This window comes from Chiloscyllium plagiosum, chromosome 19 (genome assembly GCF_004010195.1).
Source record: "Chiloscyllium plagiosum isolate BGI_BamShark_2017 chromosome 19, ASM401019v2, whole genome shotgun sequence".
NCBI lineage: Eukaryota > Metazoa > Chordata > Chondrichthyes > Orectolobiformes > Hemiscylliidae > Chiloscyllium > Chiloscyllium plagiosum.
Window position 1 is genome coordinate 31,612,373 of NC_057728.1, and position 22,319 is coordinate 31,634,691.

The window sequence follows — 22,319 nt, forward strand, 5'->3', positions numbered from 1 at the left end:
CATGAGCAGGGGTAGTGTTCCCCTCGGGGTTCTGGGGGGTGGGGATAGTGACAGTGGGGTCTGTGTGTGGGGTGGGTGTCAGCAGAATGCAGGTGAGTGGCGCTGGTGGGGGCCGAAGTGGTGGTGACCACGGCAGTAGGGGTGGCGGAAGTCACTGAGCGTGTGGCATCAGCGATGATGAGAGGGGCGGAAGTGATGTCACGTGATATGCATGAGGAATTGTGAGGGGCGGAAGTGGTTGTGGGAGGGGCCATGATGGGGGCTGAAGTGACATCATCAATCAGCGTGGGGGTGGCAGCTGCATCAGCCGCATGGCTAATGGCGTTTGAGTAGTTTCTGAGGCCAGGGGAATCTTCTGGAATTTTTGAGGAGCGCTGGTTATGGAGTACTGCAATTCCAGTCTCTCTTTTATCAGAGGAATGTTGTGAAACTTGAAAGGGTTCAGAAAAGATTTAAAAGGGTGTTGCCAGGGCTAGACGTTTGAGCTATAGGGAGAGGCTGAATAAGCTGGAGCTGTTCACTCTGGAGCGTCAGAGGCTGAAAGGTAACCTTATAGAGGTTTATAAAATCATAAGGGGCATGAATAGGGTAAATAGACAAGGAATTTTCCCTGGGGTGGGGGAGTCTCGAGGTTTAGGGTGAGAGGGGAATGAGGGGGACCTAAGGGGCAACTTTTTCACACACATGGTGGTGCTTGTATGGAATGCACTGCCAGAGTAAGTGGTGGTGGCTGGTACAATTACAACATTTAAAAGACATCTGGATGGGTATGTGAATAGGAAGGGTTTAGAAGGATATGAGCCAAATGTTGACAAATCGGACTAGATTAGTTTAGGATATGTGGTTGGCGTGGATGAGTTGGACTGAAGGGTCTATTTCCTGCTGTTCATCTCTATGACTCTATGTGGTCTCACCAATGCCCTATATAACTGAAGCATAACATCCTTATTTTTATGTTCAACTTCTTTCCTGAAGTAAATATAATAATAAAGAATACAGACCATTAGACTTCTAGCTACTCGCTGTAACAGCATAGCAACATTGTGACTCATGAAATAGAACACCCAAATCTCTCTGCATCTGGGAATTGTGTAGTTGTTTTCTTTTTAAGTTATATTTTTGTTTTAAATTATGTGATGAAGAATGTGTGATTTATAGAATTATTTTTAGAGTTTGGTTTTTAAACAAGTGGCATATGGTTGATTTACTTTTGGGAAGGGCTTTAAAAATTAATTAGATCAGTATTTCAGATGCACAATTTTAAACAGTATGTGCCTTCTGAAGTGTTAATGGAAGTTTCTGTAATGAAATTTACAATTAGAGAAAGTGAGAAACCATTAACTTAACAGAAGTTGGAATAGCAAGTTTTTAAAACTTTAATTTCAAACGTTTTGGGGAGTTCAAAGGAGATATGCCTGAAATCAAAAGCAAGTATAGTGTCTCCTTAAAAAAAAAACAGATTGTTCAGAACAGTTAAGGAAATAAGTTGCCTCAATGGAAGTTTATGATTTGCGAAATTTCTGAGACCAGGAGTGTTTGTTTGGAAGTCTGCTGATCATTAAAATATCTAGGAAGTCTCAGCTGTGCGCATTAATATTCAAGGAAAGGTTTCAGAGATCAGAGGCCCAGAGGTGAGAAGAAGCAGTTAAGTCAAACTTACTGATTTGCAATGGAAGGGAAAATTGTCTTTTTTTAAATAAGTGTAAAACGATGGCATTGGGGAATAGATGGGATTCTGTGTGGCTGCGTTTTTTTGAAATCTTTCAAACTGTATTATATTTAGATAAGCTGGTTTGTTTTAATTTAATTTTCTTGTGTAATTGTGTTCAATTGTTAAAACCAAATCTGCAACCTGTGTGCTTATATTTCAGTGAAAACCCAACATTTTAAACTCTAACAAAAATAAAATTTGATCCATCAGACCAGATTTCATTCTGGAATCTGAATTGAGTAGTAATATCAGCTAGGATCATAACAATGCTTCCTGCCAAACTGAATAACTTCACATTTTCCATCTACCAGTTTTCTGCCAACTTACACAACCTATCCACATCCATCTGCATTCTTCTTCACAACATTCTTTCCTGACTATCTATGTGCTCTCTGAAAATTTAGAGACCATTCCTTCACACTCTATATTCGAAGTTGTTGATATAAGTTGTAAAAAAAAAAAAGACCCTAGCGCAGACTCTACTTGTCATATCCTACCAATGCCACAAAGACCCGTATACATATACTGTTTCCTGCTAGTCAGCAAAACTTCTATCCCTGCTAATTTGTTACCTCTACAACAATATCTTCTACCTTTGCACAATAACACTTCATGTGGCATCTAGTCAAATGCCTTCTGAAAATCCAAGTTCAGCAAATTTAACCACAAAACATGTTACTCCTTCAAAGAACTCCAATAAATTGGTTTAATAAGATTTGCTTTTCACAAAACCACATGACTGATTACTTTGGGTGCTTCTAAGTGCACTGTTATAACCTTCTTAATGGTCAATTCTAACATCTTTAGCAAAACAGATGTCAAGCAAACTGGCCTACAAGTTTCCGGTTTTATGCTTACCTCATTTTTTGAATAGGGAAGTTATATTTGTTACTTTCCAGTCTGATTGAACATTTCCAGGAACTAGCCAGCTTTGAAAACTTAACACCAATGCACTTACAACCTTATAACTCATCTCTTTTAAAGAGCCTTGGTTGAAATTCTTCTGGTCCCTCGACACGTCAGCCCGCAGTTCCATTAGTTTGTTCAGTACCATTTCACTAATGATTGTAATTTCAAACAATTTCTCTCTCTCTTCCATTTCCTGATATACAGCTCTAACTGGAATGTTTTTTGTATTCTCTATAGTGAAATCAGCAGCAAAGTCTGCTTGTTTGCTTTTCTATATCATTGACAATGAACTCTCTATACTCTCTAGAAGATCAGAACTCACTTTGCCAGTGCCTGTCAGAACTCTCTGTATCCACTTCTTTTTTTTTAGTATGGCAGAAAGCTAAATAAATGTAACTGAAGAATACACAAAGAAACTAAAAACGCCTACATTGAGGGATCATGAAAGAAAATATTTGGAAACATTAAGCAGAATAACAAAGCATTCTTCAAGCATGTTCACAGTTAACAACGGGTACAAACAGACATTATCCTACTAAAAGGGACAAGTGGATGTGGCATCTGAAGACTGAAGTTGCTGAATTATTTTTGAACGGTGTTCACAAACAGAAGAATGGAGTAAGAAATGCCAGAATGGAGGTCATTTATGGACGAATGGAAAACCACAAGAGGACACACTGTAAAGCAATGCTCAAAACACAGTGGGCAGGTGTCAACTTTGCCACGAAAAATCAATCTTGAGGTAACCAAAGAAAGGTTGCCCTCATACATAGCAGACACTATTTTTGAATGTGTGCTCCTCAAATCATGTCCTACATCGCCGATGCTCATCACTCCAAAATTAAATATGATGTAATTTTCAACTTCAACCTAATTTGTTTTCTTCAAACCCACCTATTGTTAATCAGGTCACACTTGCATTTACTTCATGCAATCCTCATTTCTCTCAATACTGCTGCCAGCAGTGGGGTTCTGAAAAGTCTCATCTTTCTCTTTCCACAGATATTGTCAGATTTGCTGAGTTACCTAGCACTCTGTTTTTATTTCAGATTTCCAGCATTCGCAGTATTTTGCTTTCAAAAGGTCATTTAGCACATGTCAGATTCCATGCTCCTAAATAGCACTGGTGATAACAAATCAACATTGCACACTGATCGACATCCTGATCTGCTGGTGCTACATTCTTCAAGAAGTTCATTACTTTTACAGTTGTACCAAAATGACATTAATGTTTGGTATCAAGTGCAGGAACTTTCTGGGAGTTGGACATTTATATAATGGCAGGTTTTCTGCTGACAGTGATACAAGACAATCTCTTGAAAGAAGGCAAAGTCTTTTCTAACAGAAAATGCCGCTTACTATATAGCTTCAATAATTTTGTGCTGCTTTGTTTTAATGAATTAATTATGTTAAATACCTCATTTGTCTTCAGCTTAGTCAAGCAGCGAACTTAACATTTAAAACAGAATCATAGAACTATGAGATATGTGCCTGTGCTGACTCTCTGCAAAACCAACTCACTCATTCGAGGAGAAAGTGAGGGCTGCAGATGCTGGAGATCAGAGCTGAAAATGTGTTGCTGGAAAAGCGCAGCAGGTCAGGCAGCATCCAAGGAACAGGAGAATCGACGTTTTGGGCATAAGCCCTTCTTCAGGAATGAAGAAGGGCTTATGCCCGAAACGTCGATTCTCCTGTTGCTTGGATGCTGCCTGACCTGCTGCGCTTTTCCAGCAACACATTTTCAGCAACTCACTCATTCCCACCCTATCTTTTTCCCCAAAGCTGTGCAAAATGTTTTATCTTCAAATAATCATATAATTCTCTATTGAATCATTTACTTCAATGTGCCTCCAAATCATGAAGTGCATTCCTAACTGCGTACTGAGATAAAGGTTTTCTAAACCCCAGTTTTGTCAATGCCCTTAAATCATTGCCTCTGGTCTCTCAATTTTCATCAATGGGAACAGTTTCTACTTACCTACTCATCCTCTCATACGTTTGAAATGGCTATCAAATCTTCTCTTCCCCAAGGAGAACAGCCCTACCTCCACAATCGACCACGTAAATGAAGTTCTTCACGCTTGGGAACATTCTCTTAAATTTTATTGTCAGCCTCTCTAATGCTCTCAGATCCATCATAGTGTGATGCCCAGAACAGGACAAAACACTTCAGATGAGGGCAAGAGTTTTATACAAGTTTATGATAATTTCCCGGCTTTTGCATTTTATGCCTTTCATTATGATCCTTCATGCTCGACTTACCACTTTCTCCACCTGCTTATCTATCTTCAAAGACTTACGCCCATTATGTTACATATCTCATATACCAACTTGACCAGTCCCACTTTACTATTGTTTTCAAAACACTTCAGCCCTACTTTCACCTTCAGAATTATACTCTTTAATTTATGTTGCCTGTCGTCAGTTTTCCTATGAGAAGGAATCTCAGTTACTTTGTGGAAAAAAAAGACTCCATGTTTTGTTTTCCACTTTCATTTTCACTTAGTACTGATCAGTTATGATTTAAATGCTGTTGTATAAAATTTGAGCCAATCAAGTGCATGCTGACAAATCTGATAGGCCAAAAGTATGCAGAAGAAACTCCACATACAAGATGAGGTCTGGTGGCATTGCTCATGACACGTTTTGGAAACCTATTCATTCCTCTTCTTTTCATCTTACCATCTTATCAGCCAATACATTCCGAATTTCTCTCTCTTAAACCACCCCCAACTCCCAATCATTTCTGCTTCTCCACTTCTGAAGTCGTGAGAACGCAAGCCAGAGGGCAGCTGGGAAGGTAAATTTCAATATAAAATACTTACCTCATGACTCGGTGGAATGAAGGCTGTGGCCATTCCCCTCAATAGTAAGTATACCACTTTGGATACTGTTTGGGGAGGGGGTGGATGACCTACTAGGGGAAAGTCACAGTGGCCAGGTCTCTGGCACTCAGCCTGGCTCTGTGGCCCAGAAGGGAAGGAGGGAGGAAAGAAGAGAGATAATGATAGAAAATTCAATAGTTAGAGGAATAGACAGGAGATTCTGTGGTTGCAAATAAGACTACCGGATGGTGTCAAGGTCAGGGATGTCTCAGATCGAGTCTACAGGATTCTTAAGAGGGACTGTGAGCAGCCAGAAGTTGTGGTACACATCCGTACCAATGACATAGCTAGGAAAAGGTAAGAGGACCTGAAAAGTGAATTTAGGGAGTTAGGTTGGAAGCTAAAGGGCAGGACGAATAGAGTAGTAATCTCACGATTGCTGCTGGTGCCATGGGCTAGTGAGGCTAGGAACAGAGAGTGAGTGCAGCTGAACACGTGGCTGCAGAGCTGGTATAGGAGGGACGGCTTCAGATATGTGGATCATTGGGATACCTTCTGGGGAAAGTGGGACCTGTACAAGCAGGATGGGTTGCACCTGAACTGGAGGGGCACCAATATCCTGGGCAGGAGGTTTGCTAGAGCTCTTCGGGAGGGTTTAAACTAGTTTGGCAGGGAGATGGGAACTGGAGCAATGGATCAGAGGAGGTGGTAGCTGGGGAACTGGCAGATACAGGACGCAGACAGTTTGTGGGGAAGGATAGACAGTTGATAGGGCAAAGTTTCAGTCAGCGTGATAGGTTGAAATGTGTCTATTTTAATGCATGTTGTGTCAGGAATAAGGGTGAAGAACTTCAAGCATGGATCAGTACTTGGGGCTACGGTGTTCTGGCCATTACGGAAACTTGGATATCACAGGGGCAGGAGGTTTAGATATTTCAAAAGGAATAGCAAAGGAGGTAAAAGAGGTTGGGGAGTGGCATTGTTAATCAGGAATAACAAGGGGGTGGATGACAGCTGCAGAAAGGGAGGTCGTCGAGGAGAGTTTGTCTGAGTCAGTATGGGTGGAAGTCAGAAACAGCAAAGCAGTCGCTTTATTGGGATTTACTAAAGATCCCCCAATAGCAACAGAGATCTATTTTGGGATTTCTGCTCTTTGTGATTTTTACAAATGACTTGGATGAGGAAGTGGAAGGGTGGGTTATTAAGATTGCCGATGACATGAAGGTTGGTGGAATTGTGCATAGTGTGGTGGGCTATTGTAGGTTGCAATGGAACAGGATGCAGAGCTGGGCTGAGAAGTGGCAGATGGAGTTCAACCTGGAAACGTGTGAAATGATTCATTTTGGAAGGTCACGTCCATAGGTCCTTCAAAGTTGTCATCCAAATTTAATTAGATTAGATTACAGTGTAGAAACAGGCCCTTCGGCCCAACAAGTCCACACCGACCCGCCGAAGCGAAACCCACCCATACCCCTACATTTACCCTTTACCTAACACTACGGGCAATTTAGTATGGCCAATTCACCTGACCCTGCACATCTTTGTGATGTGGGAGGAAACCGGAGCACCCGGAGGAAACCCACGCAGACACGGGGAAGACGTGCAGTTGATTGGGTTGTTCAGATGGTATATGGTGCATTGGCCTTCATTAGCAGGAGGACTGAATTTAAGAGCCATAAGGTTATGCTGTAGTTCTATAAAGCCCTGGTTAAACCACATTTGCAATATTGTAAGTAGCACCTCGACATACAAATGACCCCGTTCATTAACAAATCGGTTTATGAACAGGATTGTATGTAAAATTTTGCTTCAACGTACATACGAAATTCAAGGTACGAACGAAGGTATGAACGCAAAAGCTCTCGGGCCCCGCGTGATCTCATTCAGTTCGTCTTTGGCACGTGCGCTGTGAACAGCGTTCATTGCTACGTCCAAGCATTCTTACGCTATCCGAATAATGGGAAAAAAATTATTCAGTTTGCGAACTTTTCGGTTTGCGAACCGGGTCCCGGAACGGATTAAGTTCGTAAGACGAGGCGCTACTGTATTCAGTTCTGGTTGCCTCATTATGGGAAGGATGTGGAAGCTTTAGAGAGAGTGCAGAGGAGATTTACCAGGATGCTACCTGGACTGGAGGGCACGTCTTATGAAGGAAGGTTGAGGGAGCTAGGGCTTTTCTCATTGGAGTGAGGAAGGATGAGAGGTGACCTTATAAAGGTGTGCAAGATGATGAGAGGCACAGATAGAGTGGATAGCCAGAGACTTTTTCCCAGGGTGGAAATGGCTATCACGAGGGGCATAATTTGAAGGTGATTGGAAGAAGGTTTAGGGGAAATGTCAGAGGTAGGTACTTTACACAGGGAATGGTGGGTACATGGAATTCAGTAGAGTCAGATACATTAGGGACATTTCAGAGACTCTTGGATAGGCACACGGATGATAGTAAAGTGAAGGGCATGTAGATTAGTTTGACCTTAGAATCGGATAAAAGGTCAAAGGTTGTCACAACATTGACGGCTGAAGGGCCTGTACTGTTCTATGCTCTATACTCTACATACTACGTTCACACTCTATTTCCCATTTCTCTTACTAAGCTTTCTGGGGGGTGATTCTAGGGAAACGCAATTTTTGTTTTCATTCTTTAGCTTTTGCTTTCATGCCACCCATGTATTTTCATCGCCTTTGCTATTGATTTTCTTTCTATAGTCCCCAGCCACTTCCTTCCCTTCACTGTAGCATGCTAACATTTTCCCTTATGTTGCAACCACCATTTCAGCATCTGCCAATCACCTTTTGTCAGCCACCAGCCATATTGCTTTCCCTATTTCCAACTTTACTTCTCATTAACTTACATTTCCCCCCCACTCCTGCCATATCTCCTCCCAGCCATGGTTTTCTCACCTTATCTCCTTCATTTCTTAGTTGTCCAATTTCCTGCCAGCCTCTTATACACTCAGTCTCCCCACCAGCCAGATGTCAAAATCAACTTTCCAGGAATAAACTGGATCATCATGTTGATGTTTCATCATTAATTTATAGCAATACAATTAGAAGGTAATGCTGGGTTTTATTAAAAGTGCTTAACATGAGAAAATGGACATAAGGTTAAAAAATAGACAAAAAAGCCAGATGATTAAGCAAAGATGTTATATATGGACTGGCTCACAAAAGCTAGTGTCAGGCACTGAGGCCTGAATTAAATAATAAAATAAGAATGGCTTGCAACAGTCTCCAGACACAATTAAATTAAATTACTTATTAGAGGCATAGACTTGCAGGTTATTTATTGAATAAATAACAGGGTCCTAAAAGATAGCAAGGGAACAGTTCAGAGATCCACTTTTAACAATAGAAAATAGTTTGAAGGAAAGAAACAAGAACAGTTAATTCTAGAATATTGAACTTGAGGCGCTGCAGTGACATCTAATCAAATGGTCTGTAAAGCAAGTGTAATGGCAAGAGTATGTACCAGACAATTAAAACCTACCCAATGTATCAAGCTACAACCGATTTGTGACATAGCAAGTAGCAGTATAAAAGTATTAGATAAAGACAGATATATGAACAGAAACAATGCTTCAAAGTCAGGTGTCAGAACTATATTATTTATGATTATATTTGAAATTTAGTTTTAAATTATTGAATTGGGTATTTCAGATTGTTTAAAAGGTAACTGAAGCACCTCGGCGCTCAGACAATTCAACTAACATTTGAATTCTACAAGTTCTACACAATCTTCAATCATCTTTCTATAGTGGAATCTAAATATTTTTCTTGAGGGTTCTGGGGTCTTCTTGAGGGCTACCTTTTTATTTTCAGGGTCTACTCATTTATTGTCAACTCCTTTATTAGATGATGCAGTCACATAATGGCATTATCTTCTATATTCACGTTTTAGTTAAAGATTAGCTTTTTTAGGCAGAAAAGGCAGCACAAATGCAAAAGGCGGTAAGACGGATGACTAGTTAATTATTCCTGATGAAGGGCTTTTGCCTGAAACGTCGATTTCAAAGCTCCTTGGATGCTGCCTGAACTGCTGTGCTCTTCCAGCACCACTAATCCAGAATCTGGAATCCAGCATCTGCAGTCATTGTTTTTACCTAGTTAATTTAATTGTTTTGACTGAAGGATAGATATTGTCCAGGACAGAGAGAGAAATACTTTATTCTTCCTTGAAAACTGTCATTGGGCCAGTTAGATCCACTTGAACATGCTGATCGTGTTCAATGAAAAACTGTTCTTTGAATGCTGAACTCCCTCAGTATTGCAATAAGTTATAAGTCTAGATTGCACATTGAAGACTATGAAATGAAATTTGAACATACACTCCTTCTCACTCAGAAGCACAAATGCACCAAGGAGAAAGTGAGGACTGCAGATGCTGGAGTTCAGAGTCCAGAGTATGGGGCTGGAAAAGCACAGCCGGTCAGGCAGTATCTGAGCAGCAGGAGGGCTTCTGCCCGAAATGTCGACTCCCCTGTTTCTCGGAGGCTGCCTGACCGGCTGTACTTTTCCAGCACCACACTCTCAATACAAGTGTACCACTTGAGTGTTTTCTCTGGAAACATTGTTCAGAATTAAAATTATAATTATAATGCATATGTGTGTAAGCACAAGAAATTTATTGACAGCAGGAAAATGGGAAGAAATGTCAGGCAGAAAAAGATTTAGAGAAGCACTCTGGTGTATTTTGAAAATCAGTCAAGTTTAAATTCAAATAATACTTGAGAAACCCAACAAAGTTCAAAAGCAATATTCATACCTTTCTGCTAGATACCCTTCAACCCTTTGGTCTCGTCACTTTAGACTTTATCAATATTGCCATTCTCAAATCCATTTCAACTCAGATCTGACCCCAGATGTTTTATTGCCTTAACATTGTTATTAATTATTTAATTGAGATTGTCTATTATGTCATTCCATTCCTAACTCAATTCCATCCTTTTTATAAACTATTTGGTTGTATGCTTTAATTACTGCCTTCAACATCCATTCTCTTCTGTTTCTGTTAATGTTTGCTGCTTAATTCTCATCTGCCATGAAAATCTTATTTGTTTTCTCTATATATCCTGACCAGCTTTTCAAAAAAAAAAATTTGTTTCAGCTCTCCCAGAACAATGTTCATGCTGAGTTAAAACATAGCTGCCATACAGAAATAAGGCTATTCAAGAAGACACATTGCATATTTGTTCTCAGACATAATGGGAGTGGTTCAAACTCAAGATTTCAAGCCAGACCTCACTTGCTCTCTGTCTCCCATTATGAAAGTGACCTTTTTTCTCAGTTGGCAACCCCTTCATGGATACTTTTTGTGCAGAAGTTTTGGGACTTAAGGCCAATTCGTCTATCATTTGTGCTTCTATGGTGCAGCAGTAATATCCAGCGTACCCAGAGGTGCAGATTACATATTTTTTCTGTTCCACCAATTACTTCGATGGCCTTTTCTGATTACTTTTGAGCAGTAACAGATCAATATAATTCTGGCAACTTCCTTTTTAATTTTAAAATTAAAAATATCTATCCTCAAATAAGGCATCTTATTAACACAATGAAGAGTCAGATACATTGTATTGAACTTGCTGATTCATGTGTTGCCAAATTATAATTCGAATGAGGATGTATGCATCTATTAGCTTGGCTTTACAAGTGCTGTATTATCTCAGCCTTAAAGTCTGCACACATTAGTAAAAGTCTTCATGCATGATATCAAGACTACCTTCTCTCTCTCTCTCTCTATCTTAACTACTTTTAGGCTACCAGCTTCCCCGATTTTCTTTATCTCTATAAGTAGGTCTCTTTTCCTTCAAAATACAGGAATTCATGAGATATGAAATGTTACATTTAACATTTTCTTGTAGGTTTTATATACAATAACTTGCACTAAATGGACTAAAAGCATAAATGGAGAAAAAGTAGTTTCTTGCATAATAATCAGATTTCACAGCCATCTGATCTGCATGTCAATGAAAACCTCACAGCAGCGATTTTGTTTTACTTCTAATTTAATTTAATCTCAATCTAGTCCTGGTATTTTACTCCATAGACACTGCAATATCAATGTTGAATTAATTCTTGTGCACACGTAACAGAAAACAGATTATATCCTATAGCACTAGAACTGCTGGTGGGGAGGGGGGCATGGGAAGAAGAATTTCAAGAAACCAAGGTAACATGGAGGTCTGATGTGAAAAATCTTTTTCCTTGCACATAAATGAACTGTAAACAACTTTCACTTAGTGATAAGAATTCTTTCTCGGTAAGTTTCAAATGTATACCTTGGGAAAACACTCCATCATAATGATAGAAAAATGCATCTCTGCAAGTAGGTTTTAAGGAATATTTTAGCCTTTCTTTCCAAAATAACAAAAATATTCCGATAAAGAAAACATGAAATCCAGATTACCTGTGCACAAAGTAGCAAATAGAGATATTAAAATGTAACAAGTAATTTATCTTTCTCAACCAACTTGTACAAGCCTGTTCTCCTTTCCAGCAACTAATCCATAAATGGAGTACTAATAAACTTCTCTTTTAATGTAAAAATAATGCTACACAAGTACAGTATTCTCACCAAATCAATACAACTGATGTCACAGAAAGGTATGTTTTACATTCAAACTGAGCTTTCAGTTATTAACATGAACTCCTCAGTTGACATCATGGTAAGGTGAACAGTGAAACAACAACTGAGAAAGAGTCAGGATAGAATAGTGGAGAGTGAACAAACTAACAAATGAATGGTATTTTCTTCCTACATGGAAGATAAAAACAAAAACTGAAAAAAAGCTTACGATCTATGGCAATTTTTTCTGTTCCATCCAGTGGATTGATAAGTCCTGGAATTGGCTCTCCAAATGAGTAATGATCTATTCGATGTGAAAAATTGTACACTAAAAACAAACACAGAAATTTGGCTGTCAGGCTGTACTTTACATCAATAGTAAACTTTTTAGGCATCAATTACTCTTACTTTCCAAACATAGATTGATTTTCAAAAAGACTGAGCAATAACACAGATCAAGAAAGCAAATATTTAATGCATCAAGAGGACAATTAAAGCTTATTATACTTCAAAGTAAGTACAGCATTTGCTATTTTTCTTCCACAGCCCAACATGTCAGCTCAGGATTTTGTATTTTCAAATCTAGTCAAAATTAACAAAAATAATTTTGGTATGGAGCAAGTTTAATTGCAACTATAAACTCTAAAAAAATGTTGGTGGGCCAGGGTATTTGTAAAGCACATGCAGGACTTAGGCTAAAGAGCACCTCCATGTGGTTAAAAACAGTATATTAGTAACACTTTCCTTTCTTTTATATATTTACAGTTACCAACAAAGAAATTTTAAATCCTGTATATCATTAAAATAAAGAAAAGCTAAATAATGATTCAGATCAATGAAATTATAATACTGTAGTATATAAAAAGAAGCCTTCAACATACAAAATGAGTATCCCAACACATGCTCAGAGCTCACATTCCTAAGACTAAACCTTCAGTTAAAAAAAGGTCCACTTTTACAGAAATAACATTTCAGAGTGCCTGCCGTCCACTCTCTCCCATTGACTTGCTAACAGAGCTGCCAGGTCTAGTCCAGTTCTCCCAACCATTCACCCTCAAATGTAGTGTAAAAAGCAGCAACATCTTTATCAATAAGTTTTTTGTTTTACATAAATAATCTCAATGGAGACAAATTCTGTACACTGATTTTATCAAAATTATAAGAATAAAAGCCTTTACATAAGGCTTTGACAGCGTGTGTTAATATGCAGATAGATACCAAAAGCTAAACAGCTGCCTTCAATTCTGAGCTGTCAAGCAGATTTGCACCAGAGTGAATCTGACTTCATTGGCAAGCAATTTGTAAGTATAGAGTCTTTGGATTTCATATGGAAGTTTTACATTGGATTGACCATTACTTGAGTATATACAGTGGCTCTCATTTTCATTCAAACATTTGCTACAAAATGAACCAGACAGAGCAGCAAAGACTGTCCCCAGGCTTGATTATGGAATTAGCTAGTCTCAGTGGGTAAATGATAGAGTGGACAATGGTCTTGGTGCTTTTCTACTGTGCAAAGGGAAGAGAAAAGGAAATCAAAAGTTCCCATTTGAGATAGTTATTCAATAATTGCATGGATTCCACTGGTTTAGCTGTGTTGTACTCCGTGATGAATAAAGCAGCAATGCATAATTTCTAGGCACATACAGCCTAGCTTTGAGGGACAGTCTGTTGCAGTTCAACCACACGCAGACGGATCGTGCTTTTGAGAAGGTAGATTTTAATTTAAAGTGTCTTTCATGATCTCATGTAATCCCAAAGCACTTTACAACCAAGAACAACTATTTTAAGTGCAGTGGCATTATCAGAAGTACAGCAGCTAATTTATGCACAGAAAAGTCCCAGAACCAGTAGTAGTATAAGGACTAGGTTTTAGTGATGTTATTGAAGTGATTCGATCCTGTTCAAAGGTTAATCTAAGGCAGCAGGGGAAGCCTCAGTTAATAATCCATTTTAAAAGTGGTGACCCAAGTGATGCAACACTCATTGTCTTGCAACTAGACCGGAGCTTAGATCTTATATTCAAGTCTCTCAAAGAACATAGAACATTGATTATGAAATGTCAGAGTTAATAACTCAACCAAAGTTGAAAGGGACAAAAAAAAATCCCAGTATCTAGCAGGCCAATATTTCCTTAATAAACAGTAAGCATTTTGTCAAATTTATCTGAACTGCATAAATTTATCCACGACTTTATTAATAATAATGTTAACACTTACCATCATGACTAATGAGAGCAGCCATATGTGCATGACCCCGAGGGTGAGGAATCGCCCTAATAGCATCAAGAAAATATCTAAAATAAGTTATGAAACTTTTAAGATAACCTGCACATAAAGTAACATTGGTGAAGATCCAGTTCCTTTACTATTATAAAACATCTATCAAGATATCAACAATAATTGGTAGAACCAGAAGCCAAGTCAATATGAAAAAGGGCTCACGTTACATTTCCCATTCACACTAATGAATTTACGTAGATTGTCAGGGCAAACCTGATACTGGATTGCAAGGGTTTGTGGGATACTGGATTGCAAAGGAGTGTGGCATGTAGAGGTAACAACTGATCACTGTTTAGGACATGGGAGGGAACAAAAATACGAAGACTGGATTGAGAGTGGGTGCTGGTGGGTGAGAGGATTTGGTCAGTAATACAATAAGTCAAGCCCTCGCTTCAAATGAAGTGAATCACATTCTCCCATTAAAACCAGGGTAAAAAATGTAGGACCCTTCTCAACAGACAAAACTAAGACATTACATTCCATAATTTTAAATACTTTATATTATTAACTTTGTTGCTATTTACTCAGCCTCTCCCCAACTCCCATGCTTACTGTTTCCCTTTACTAAAACTTTGCTGAAAGCAACTGAAAAACTGGCTCACTTTTCTCTTCAGTGCTCCCACAGCAAGGATTTGGGGAGAGTGAAGTGGTGAATGGGGAAACAAAAAGATTAGAACAATGTTATATCAATACCTCTGCATTGTCAGGACCCACACGCCCACAACTCTGGAACTCTGGTTGTGGATCAGATCTGGATCTTAAAACTGGAACACAGGTTCAGATGAAGGAAGTGGCACGTGGACAAGTTGGGAAGTGGAACGTTTGGCAAAACTAAGGATCAGTGACAGGGTAAGTCAGGAAACAACAGAAACCACCAGTCATTAACTCCATCAACTTACCAACCAGATGTGAAGGAGGAGGAGGAGGAGGAGCGCCTCATCTTCCGCCTAGGAACCCTCCAACCACAAGGGATGAACTCGGATTTCACCAGTTTCCTCATTTCCCCTCCCCCCACCTTGTCTCAGTCAAATCTATCGAACTCAGCATCGCATTCCTAACCTGCAATCTTCTTCCTGACCTCTCCGCCCCCACCCCAGTCTGACCTATCACCCTCACCTTGACCTCTTTCCACCTATCGCATTTCCAACGCCCCTCCCCCAAGTCCCTCTTCCCTACCTTTTATCTTAGCCTGCTGGACACACTTTCTTCATTCCTGAAGAAGGGCTTATGCCCGAAACGTCGATTCTCCTGTTCCCTGGATGCTGCCTGACCTGCTGCGCTGTTCCAGCAACACATTTTCAACCAGATGTGAAGACAAACCACGTAAATTAAACTGTTAACCACATTGCCCTTAACTCAAAACCATTCCAACCTCAACCCTAGAATCATACAACACAGGAGAGGCCCTATATTACAGAAGAACCTCGATTATGCGAAGGCCACAGTGGGGAGTATTTCGCTCGGTTAATCGAATGCTGGATAACAGTTTATCCAAGCATTGGGACCTTGCGATCTTGCCAGATAATCTGATATTTGGATAATTGAATGCAGGATAATCGAGGTTCCTCTGTAACCCCATTTTCCAGCCCTCGGCCCATAACCCTGAATATTATGACGTTTCAGAGTGAGTGTGCAGGAGACGCTTGAGCACTTTCACTTCAACTCAGCATCAGGATATTGCAAACTCCTTCTCTGAAGCATGAAAGTAAATGGGCCTTCCACTAACCATCTGGAAAACTAAGGTCCTCTTCCAACCAGCTCCCACTGCATGACAATTCCTTATCAATTAAGATCAATATCAATATCATGGGAAAAAAAATGGATCATTTCTCATATCTTCTGGAAGATGCAAGATAAAGTGGCACAATTCATCTTCTCTTTCAATATGTCAACTCAGCCTTCAGACTGTGGGGCAAAGGATTTCTGAGGACCAGGATATCAAACCCAAGACCGAGACAACAGAAATGCATTTGTCCTCAAAACAACCCTAAAGAAATCAAGCATATCTGCCAACTAATGGGAGACCTCGTCAGTGACCAACCAAAATTTTGATACTTCACTGGGAACAATCAGAGAGATAATGTCACAGTGGCAAAAGGATCGCTCAAACTCCCAAACAACTCCTTTTATTGCAAAGGGATTGGCATCCAAAAATAAAGAGGTCTTGCTACAACTACATACAGATTTGTGAGAATCTACAGAGTACTTTGTGCAATTCTAGTCTCAATAATTCAGAAAGGAAATATTTGCAACAAAGGTGGTTCACTTGGATAGTTTCCTGAATGAGAGGATAGTCTTGCAATGAGAAAGAGTTAACTGGTTTATACTTGGTGGTGTTTAGAAGAATGAGAAGTGATCTAATTGAAAGATACACAATCCTAAATAGGGCAAAGAGTGAGAAGTTATTTCACCAGCTAAGAAATCTGGAAATTGGGGGACAGTCAGGATGACGAATCAAACACTTAGGACTGATTTAAGAAAATATCTTCACACAAACAGGTGCAAATCTTCAGAATTCTCCATCCAAGGGGTTATGACTACTCAAATATTGAAACCATTTAACATTTCCCCTGTGTCTGCGTGGGTTTCTGCCGGGTGCTCCAGTTTCCTCCCACAGTCCAAAGATGCGCAGGTTAAGTGGATTGGCCATGCTAAACTGTCCATCGTGTCTAAGGATTGCAGGCCAGGTGGATTAACTATGGTAAATGTGGGGTTACGAAGATAGGGATGGGGTCTGGGGGGTATGCGTTTCAGACGGTTGGTGCAGACTTGATTGCCGAATGGCCTCTTTCTGCATGTAGGAATTCTATGACTTAAGGTTAAGATAAACCAGATTTTTGGTCTGTTGGGAATAGAGGGAAATAGGGAGTGGTTCGCAAACTGAGACTGAGGCAAAAGATTAGCTATAATTCATACTGAATAACAGAGCAGATGCGAGTCTAATACTCCTTTGAGTTTCAATGAGTGCGTGTGTTACCAACCAAGTCAAAACTCAACCATTATTTTTCATTAATAGGGCTGGTAATATGATGAATGCACATACTTGCCCACAGTTATGTGAAAATTTCCTGCTACTTTGTTGACATACAAGTGTCCATGTATCCTGCAGGCATCAAGTGGATAAGATGATTTGTCTTCCCTGAAAAAAAGCAAGAATTAATCAATTTGTCTTGAACCTGCTTAATAATTGGGGTACAGGATTTCAAAGATTCACTATTCTGTGTAAAGAAATTCCTCTTCTCAGTCTTAAATGGTGTGCTCCAAATCCTGCAATTATGGCCTTTGCCTCCAGGATCTCCAGCCAAGGAAAGCATCCTACCTGTATTCATCCTGTCATACCTTCTAAGTTTCAATGAGTTTCTTTCTTTGAAACTCCAGAGCTAGCTAGATAGCTGATGTTTGATTTTAATTTTCCAAAACTTAAGTTTGTGGAAGGTTCCTTTAGATGAAAAATAGCTAATCTTAACTCATTTATTCAAAAATGGAGGGAAGCAGAAAGCAGGAAACTACAGGCTAGTTCATTTAACATCTGTCATAGGGAAAATATTTGAAGTTATCATTAAAAACATTTTAGCAGGGCACTTGGATAAGTTCAAGGTAATTAGGCAGAGCCAAAATGATTTTGTCAAAGCGAAATTACGTGGAACTAAATATTGGAGTTCTTCGAAGAAATAACTAAAGGGGGAGCAGTGGATGTATCCTTAGTTTTCCAAAAGGCACTTGATAAGGTGTCACATCAAAGGTTATAGTGTAAATTAAAAACTCTTACGAAAGGAGGTCAAGTATCGGCATGAATAAAGATTGGCTGGCTGGAGCTAACAGGGATTTGGATGTGACGTCAACTCTTTATAATTTATATACATGACTTAGATGAAGGGATTGAAAGTACAGTCGCTAATTTTTCTGATGACAAAAATGGGGAGCAAAGGCAGTTGTGAAGACAGCATTACAATACCAAGTAATCAGGAAAGCGAATAAAATATTATGTTTTATTGTGATGGGAATTAAAAGTAAGTGTAGAGAGGTTATGCTTCAATATACAGTGCATTGGTGAGACTGCACCTGGAGTGCTGTGTAAAAATGGTCACCATACTTACAGAAAGATGAAAGTCCTGAGGGGACTTGACCAGGTGATGTTGAAAGGATATTTCTTCTTGTGGGAGAATCTAGAACTAGGGGCCATGGTTTAAAAATAAAGTGTCAACCATTTAAGACAGGCAAGAGGAAACAATTTTTTTTCTCTCAGACGACTGAGTATTTTTGGAACTCCCTTTTCAAAAGGCAATGGATGCAGAACCATTAAACATTTTTACCATAGAGGGGATACATTCTTGATTACCAAGGAAATGATATTTATCAGAATAGAGTTGGGGCTAAAATTAAGTCAGCTATGATTGTATTGAATGGCAGTGCAGGCTCAAAGGGCTGAGTGGCCGCCTAATCTTGTCTGTTCTTCATAGGTTCGCATGTTAAAAAGTTGGGATTTGCTCTTTGAAATATGATTCTACAGGCTAATGTATATTGTTATGGACTGAATACTCAACAGAAAGATGTTCAATATTTTGAGCAGGGTTTTTGAATGTTTAGTTGTATGGTCTACAATGGAGTTAGGGGCTCAAGTTATCCTTGACATCTACAAATTGGGTCAGGACTGATCCAAGCAGCAGCAGTATTATTTCAGGTGGATTTGAGACATTCCCTAACCCACTTCCTGGTCTCAGAAGAGGTTACCAGAAGTTACCAAAGAGATCAATCTCCTATAGATATCTGTTTATGTAAACAGCCAAATTAAAGGGAGTCAATAAAGTTATAATTTGGCAGATTACATTCTCATTGCTACATTGACATCTCATATTTCAACAGGTTAGAATCGATAAAAGACTCATTCAATAGGAGATGCTACAGAGTTCATGACACAATTATTTTAGATTTTGTCAGATTAGATACCTGGGTGGCAATACAGTAGGGGAACCTTTAAAAGCACTTTTGAATAAAAGATCTTGAAGAGAATGTTCCTCTTGCACCTTTTTGCGAATCTTTTGAAGTGTTCTAAAGAAACAACAGGGAAAACAATGCATTCAAATTATTTCCAGACCTATTGATGACAAGGCACTTTTTATTTTAATCAAGACATCAATGAAGAACCAACTAAATTGATGATAATAGTTTCACAGTTTACTAATTAATTAAATTAGATTAGCTTCTAATTCTGAAAATAGAGGGAATACCCCAGAATAAAATTCACTGATATAAATGACATCAGTTATGAACTAACACAATAATGCAACCCTTCCCACTTGATGAACTATCAATCTGAAGACCTTTTGAAAACACTTCCACGAAGGCAGAAAACAAAATGACAAAGCAATGGAAGTTGCTTTGTGCAACCTCATACCTACTCAGTTATAAACATTTCAAAGAGCTTGACTTCTTACAAAGTGGAGCAAAAACTTCTGGAGAGATTTAAGTTAGAATCACACCTCACCAATTTACGGCAAGACAAAAGCGGGCAGCTTTGATTACGTTTACAACAAGCTTGAAGGTACATCTTGGGCTGGGGTTGGAGGGGTTGGATGGAGTAATGAAAGGGAGTCTAGCACATATTCTAATGTTATTCTTGTGGCGAACAGAATTTTAATGACCATCTTAACGGCAAGCAGCTCCATATCATACATACGAATATAAATGGGGGTAAAAATGATTTTAATTTTAAAATTTAATTGGAAATTTCCAGACATTTCACTCAAAAACTGCCAAGTACCAAAATCAGGTTATGACTCCCAACAGAAATCTAGTTTACATTTTACGTTTTAAAGTTATAAGTAGTTTTAGGAATTAATATTTCAACTATAGAAAATTAAGAACATTTGATAAATTTAAAAAAAACTAAGAAATTGATAAGAAACCCTGAAGCAAATAAAATTCAAAACAAGCATGGAAAAAGTAGTGATCAGTTATATTCAATTATTATTCCTTTGGGTAACAGAATCAAAGAGTTGTGTTGAAGGGAAAATAATTAATTTAAATTTCTGCTTGCAACATGCCACATTACCACTGAGATACCGATTCAAAGTGAAGCCTGTGCTAGAATATTCTTTTATCCAAGTTATCGCTGTGTTTGTTGACGGAAGCAACCAGCAGGCAAATAAAGTTGAAGATTTAGCTATTCGTAGGCGGTGTCTGAATTCGGAATGGGAGAGCCAACTTAAATAATTGTCAAGTTAGTTAGGTCTGAACTTCACACAAAGAAAATATAACTTGATGATTTAGAATCCGAAATGCCAGTGCAGATTTGTCTCAATTTGGGTTTCATGAGAAAAAAAAAAGCAGCTGAAGAATCTTTTTCGAGCTTAAAGCCAGTGGAAGATATATACAGTGGTCCTCACAGAGTCTTGTTGAAGAAAGCAGAGTTAGTTTGGAAAGTTATGGGAAGACAGTTGAGTATCTGTCAGCAATGAGGACAAGTTGAGGGATCTAGTCATGAGATCTGTAAATAGAATTTGGAGGGTTGTGTAGCCAAAAGTCTAATTAGATTAGATTCCCTACAGCATGGAAACAGGCCTTTTGGCCCAACAAGTCCACACCGACTCTTCGAAGAGTAACCCGCCCAGACACATTCCTCTACCTTATATTTACCCCTGACTAATGCACCTAACACTATGGGCAATTTAGCATAACCAATTCACCTGACCTACACATCTTTGGATTGTGGGAGGAAACCAGAGCACCAAGAGGAAACGTACGCAGACACAGGGAGATTGTCTGTGGAGTTTGCACAGTCATTCGAGGCGGGAACTGAACCCGGGTCCCTGGTGCTGTGAGGCAGCAGTGCTAATCACCGTGCTGCCGTTAACTGAGTAACCAGAGAGGAGAAATCAAAGTGACTTCTGACACACCTTTGGATTGGACGCAAAAAAAATGAATGAATTCTCAGGTTTTGTTTGACAAGGGAATTACTTGCAGGGCTGTGGATATGTGTGGGGGCAGTTGGTGATGGGAGATGTCAAATATAATATATATGCAGCAGTTCCTTTACTACAAACTGAACATGATGAATGGATACAGTGAAAGCCTGTTATAATGCAGATGTTGAGATGGAAGTGTGTTGCTGGAAAAGCGTAGCAGGTCAGGCAGCATCTAGGGAACAGGAGAATCGACGTTTCGGGCATTAGCCCTTCTTCATGATGCAGATGTTGTTGTCTAAAAAAAATGTGAGCGCATATTAGCTGGAACAATTGAATAAGAAAACTCCTGTTTTCAAATATTTTTAATTAGTAAAATAAAGGTATTTAAATAGATTCAATTATTTTGGGAGCCAAGCCACAGTGCATGGAGAAGCAGAACTAAGGTCGTAGCACAAGTCTTCATAAAATAGTTGTGCTTGCTGTTTGATTTCTTTCTTTATAAAATAAAGTTTGTGTGTTTAAAAAAATGTGAAATCTTGAGGTACAGTTTGTCAGTTAATATCGTCTTAGGGTGTTCAGACTTCTTTAAATGTTAACAATCTCTCACAAGTTTGTTAAAAAGTGCGCAACTTGGAACAGCAACAATAGAGCAAGGGCTCCCAATCATATATTGGGATCACTAGCTCTGATGAAAAGGAGATTTTAAGATATCATTTGCTATTTATTGAAAAGTAACAATAAATACAACCTAGGTAGGTCTACTGGGCTCAATATTCAATAAAAACGTACAAAAACCCTAATTATAGCATCAAACTGCCTGTTAAATATCTTCAGCGGTTTTGCCTCCACTAGCCTCATTGCAAATATTACCAGTTGTTGTGGTTCTGTTCGCCGAGCTGGGAATTTGTCTTGCAAATGTTTCGTCCCCTGTCTAGGTGACATCCACAGTGCTTGGGAGCCTCCTGTGAAGCGCTTCTGTGATGTTTCCTCCAGCATTTATAGTGGCCTGTCTCTGCCGCTTCCGGTTGTCAGTTCCAGCTGTCCGCTGTAGTGGCCGGTATATTGGGTCCAGGTCGATGTGTTTGTTGATAGAATCTGTGGATGAGTGCCATGCCTCTAGGAATT

At 39.2% G+C, this 22,319-nt stretch overlaps 1 protein-coding gene across 4 annotated transcripts in view; it reads right to left on the reverse strand.

The window, feature by feature from the left end:
• ergic2 (ERGIC and golgi 2) overlaps positions 1-22,319 on the reverse strand; it is a 73,676-nt gene that overhangs the window by 25,918 nt on the left and 25,439 nt on the right. For all 4 annotated transcript variants that reach the window (XM_043709503.1, XM_043709505.1, XM_043709504.1 and 1 more), the window contains 4 exons: positions 19,237-19,338; positions 17,333-17,428; positions 14,227-14,282; positions 12,237-12,335 (listed from right to left, as the gene is read on the reverse strand). In XM_043709503.1, the coding sequence (XP_043565438.1) occupies positions 12,237-12,335; positions 14,227-14,282; positions 17,333-17,428; positions 19,237-19,338 (353 nt within the window). The remainder of the gene's footprint in view (positions 1-12,236; positions 12,336-14,226; positions 14,283-17,332; positions 17,429-19,236; positions 19,339-22,319) is intronic.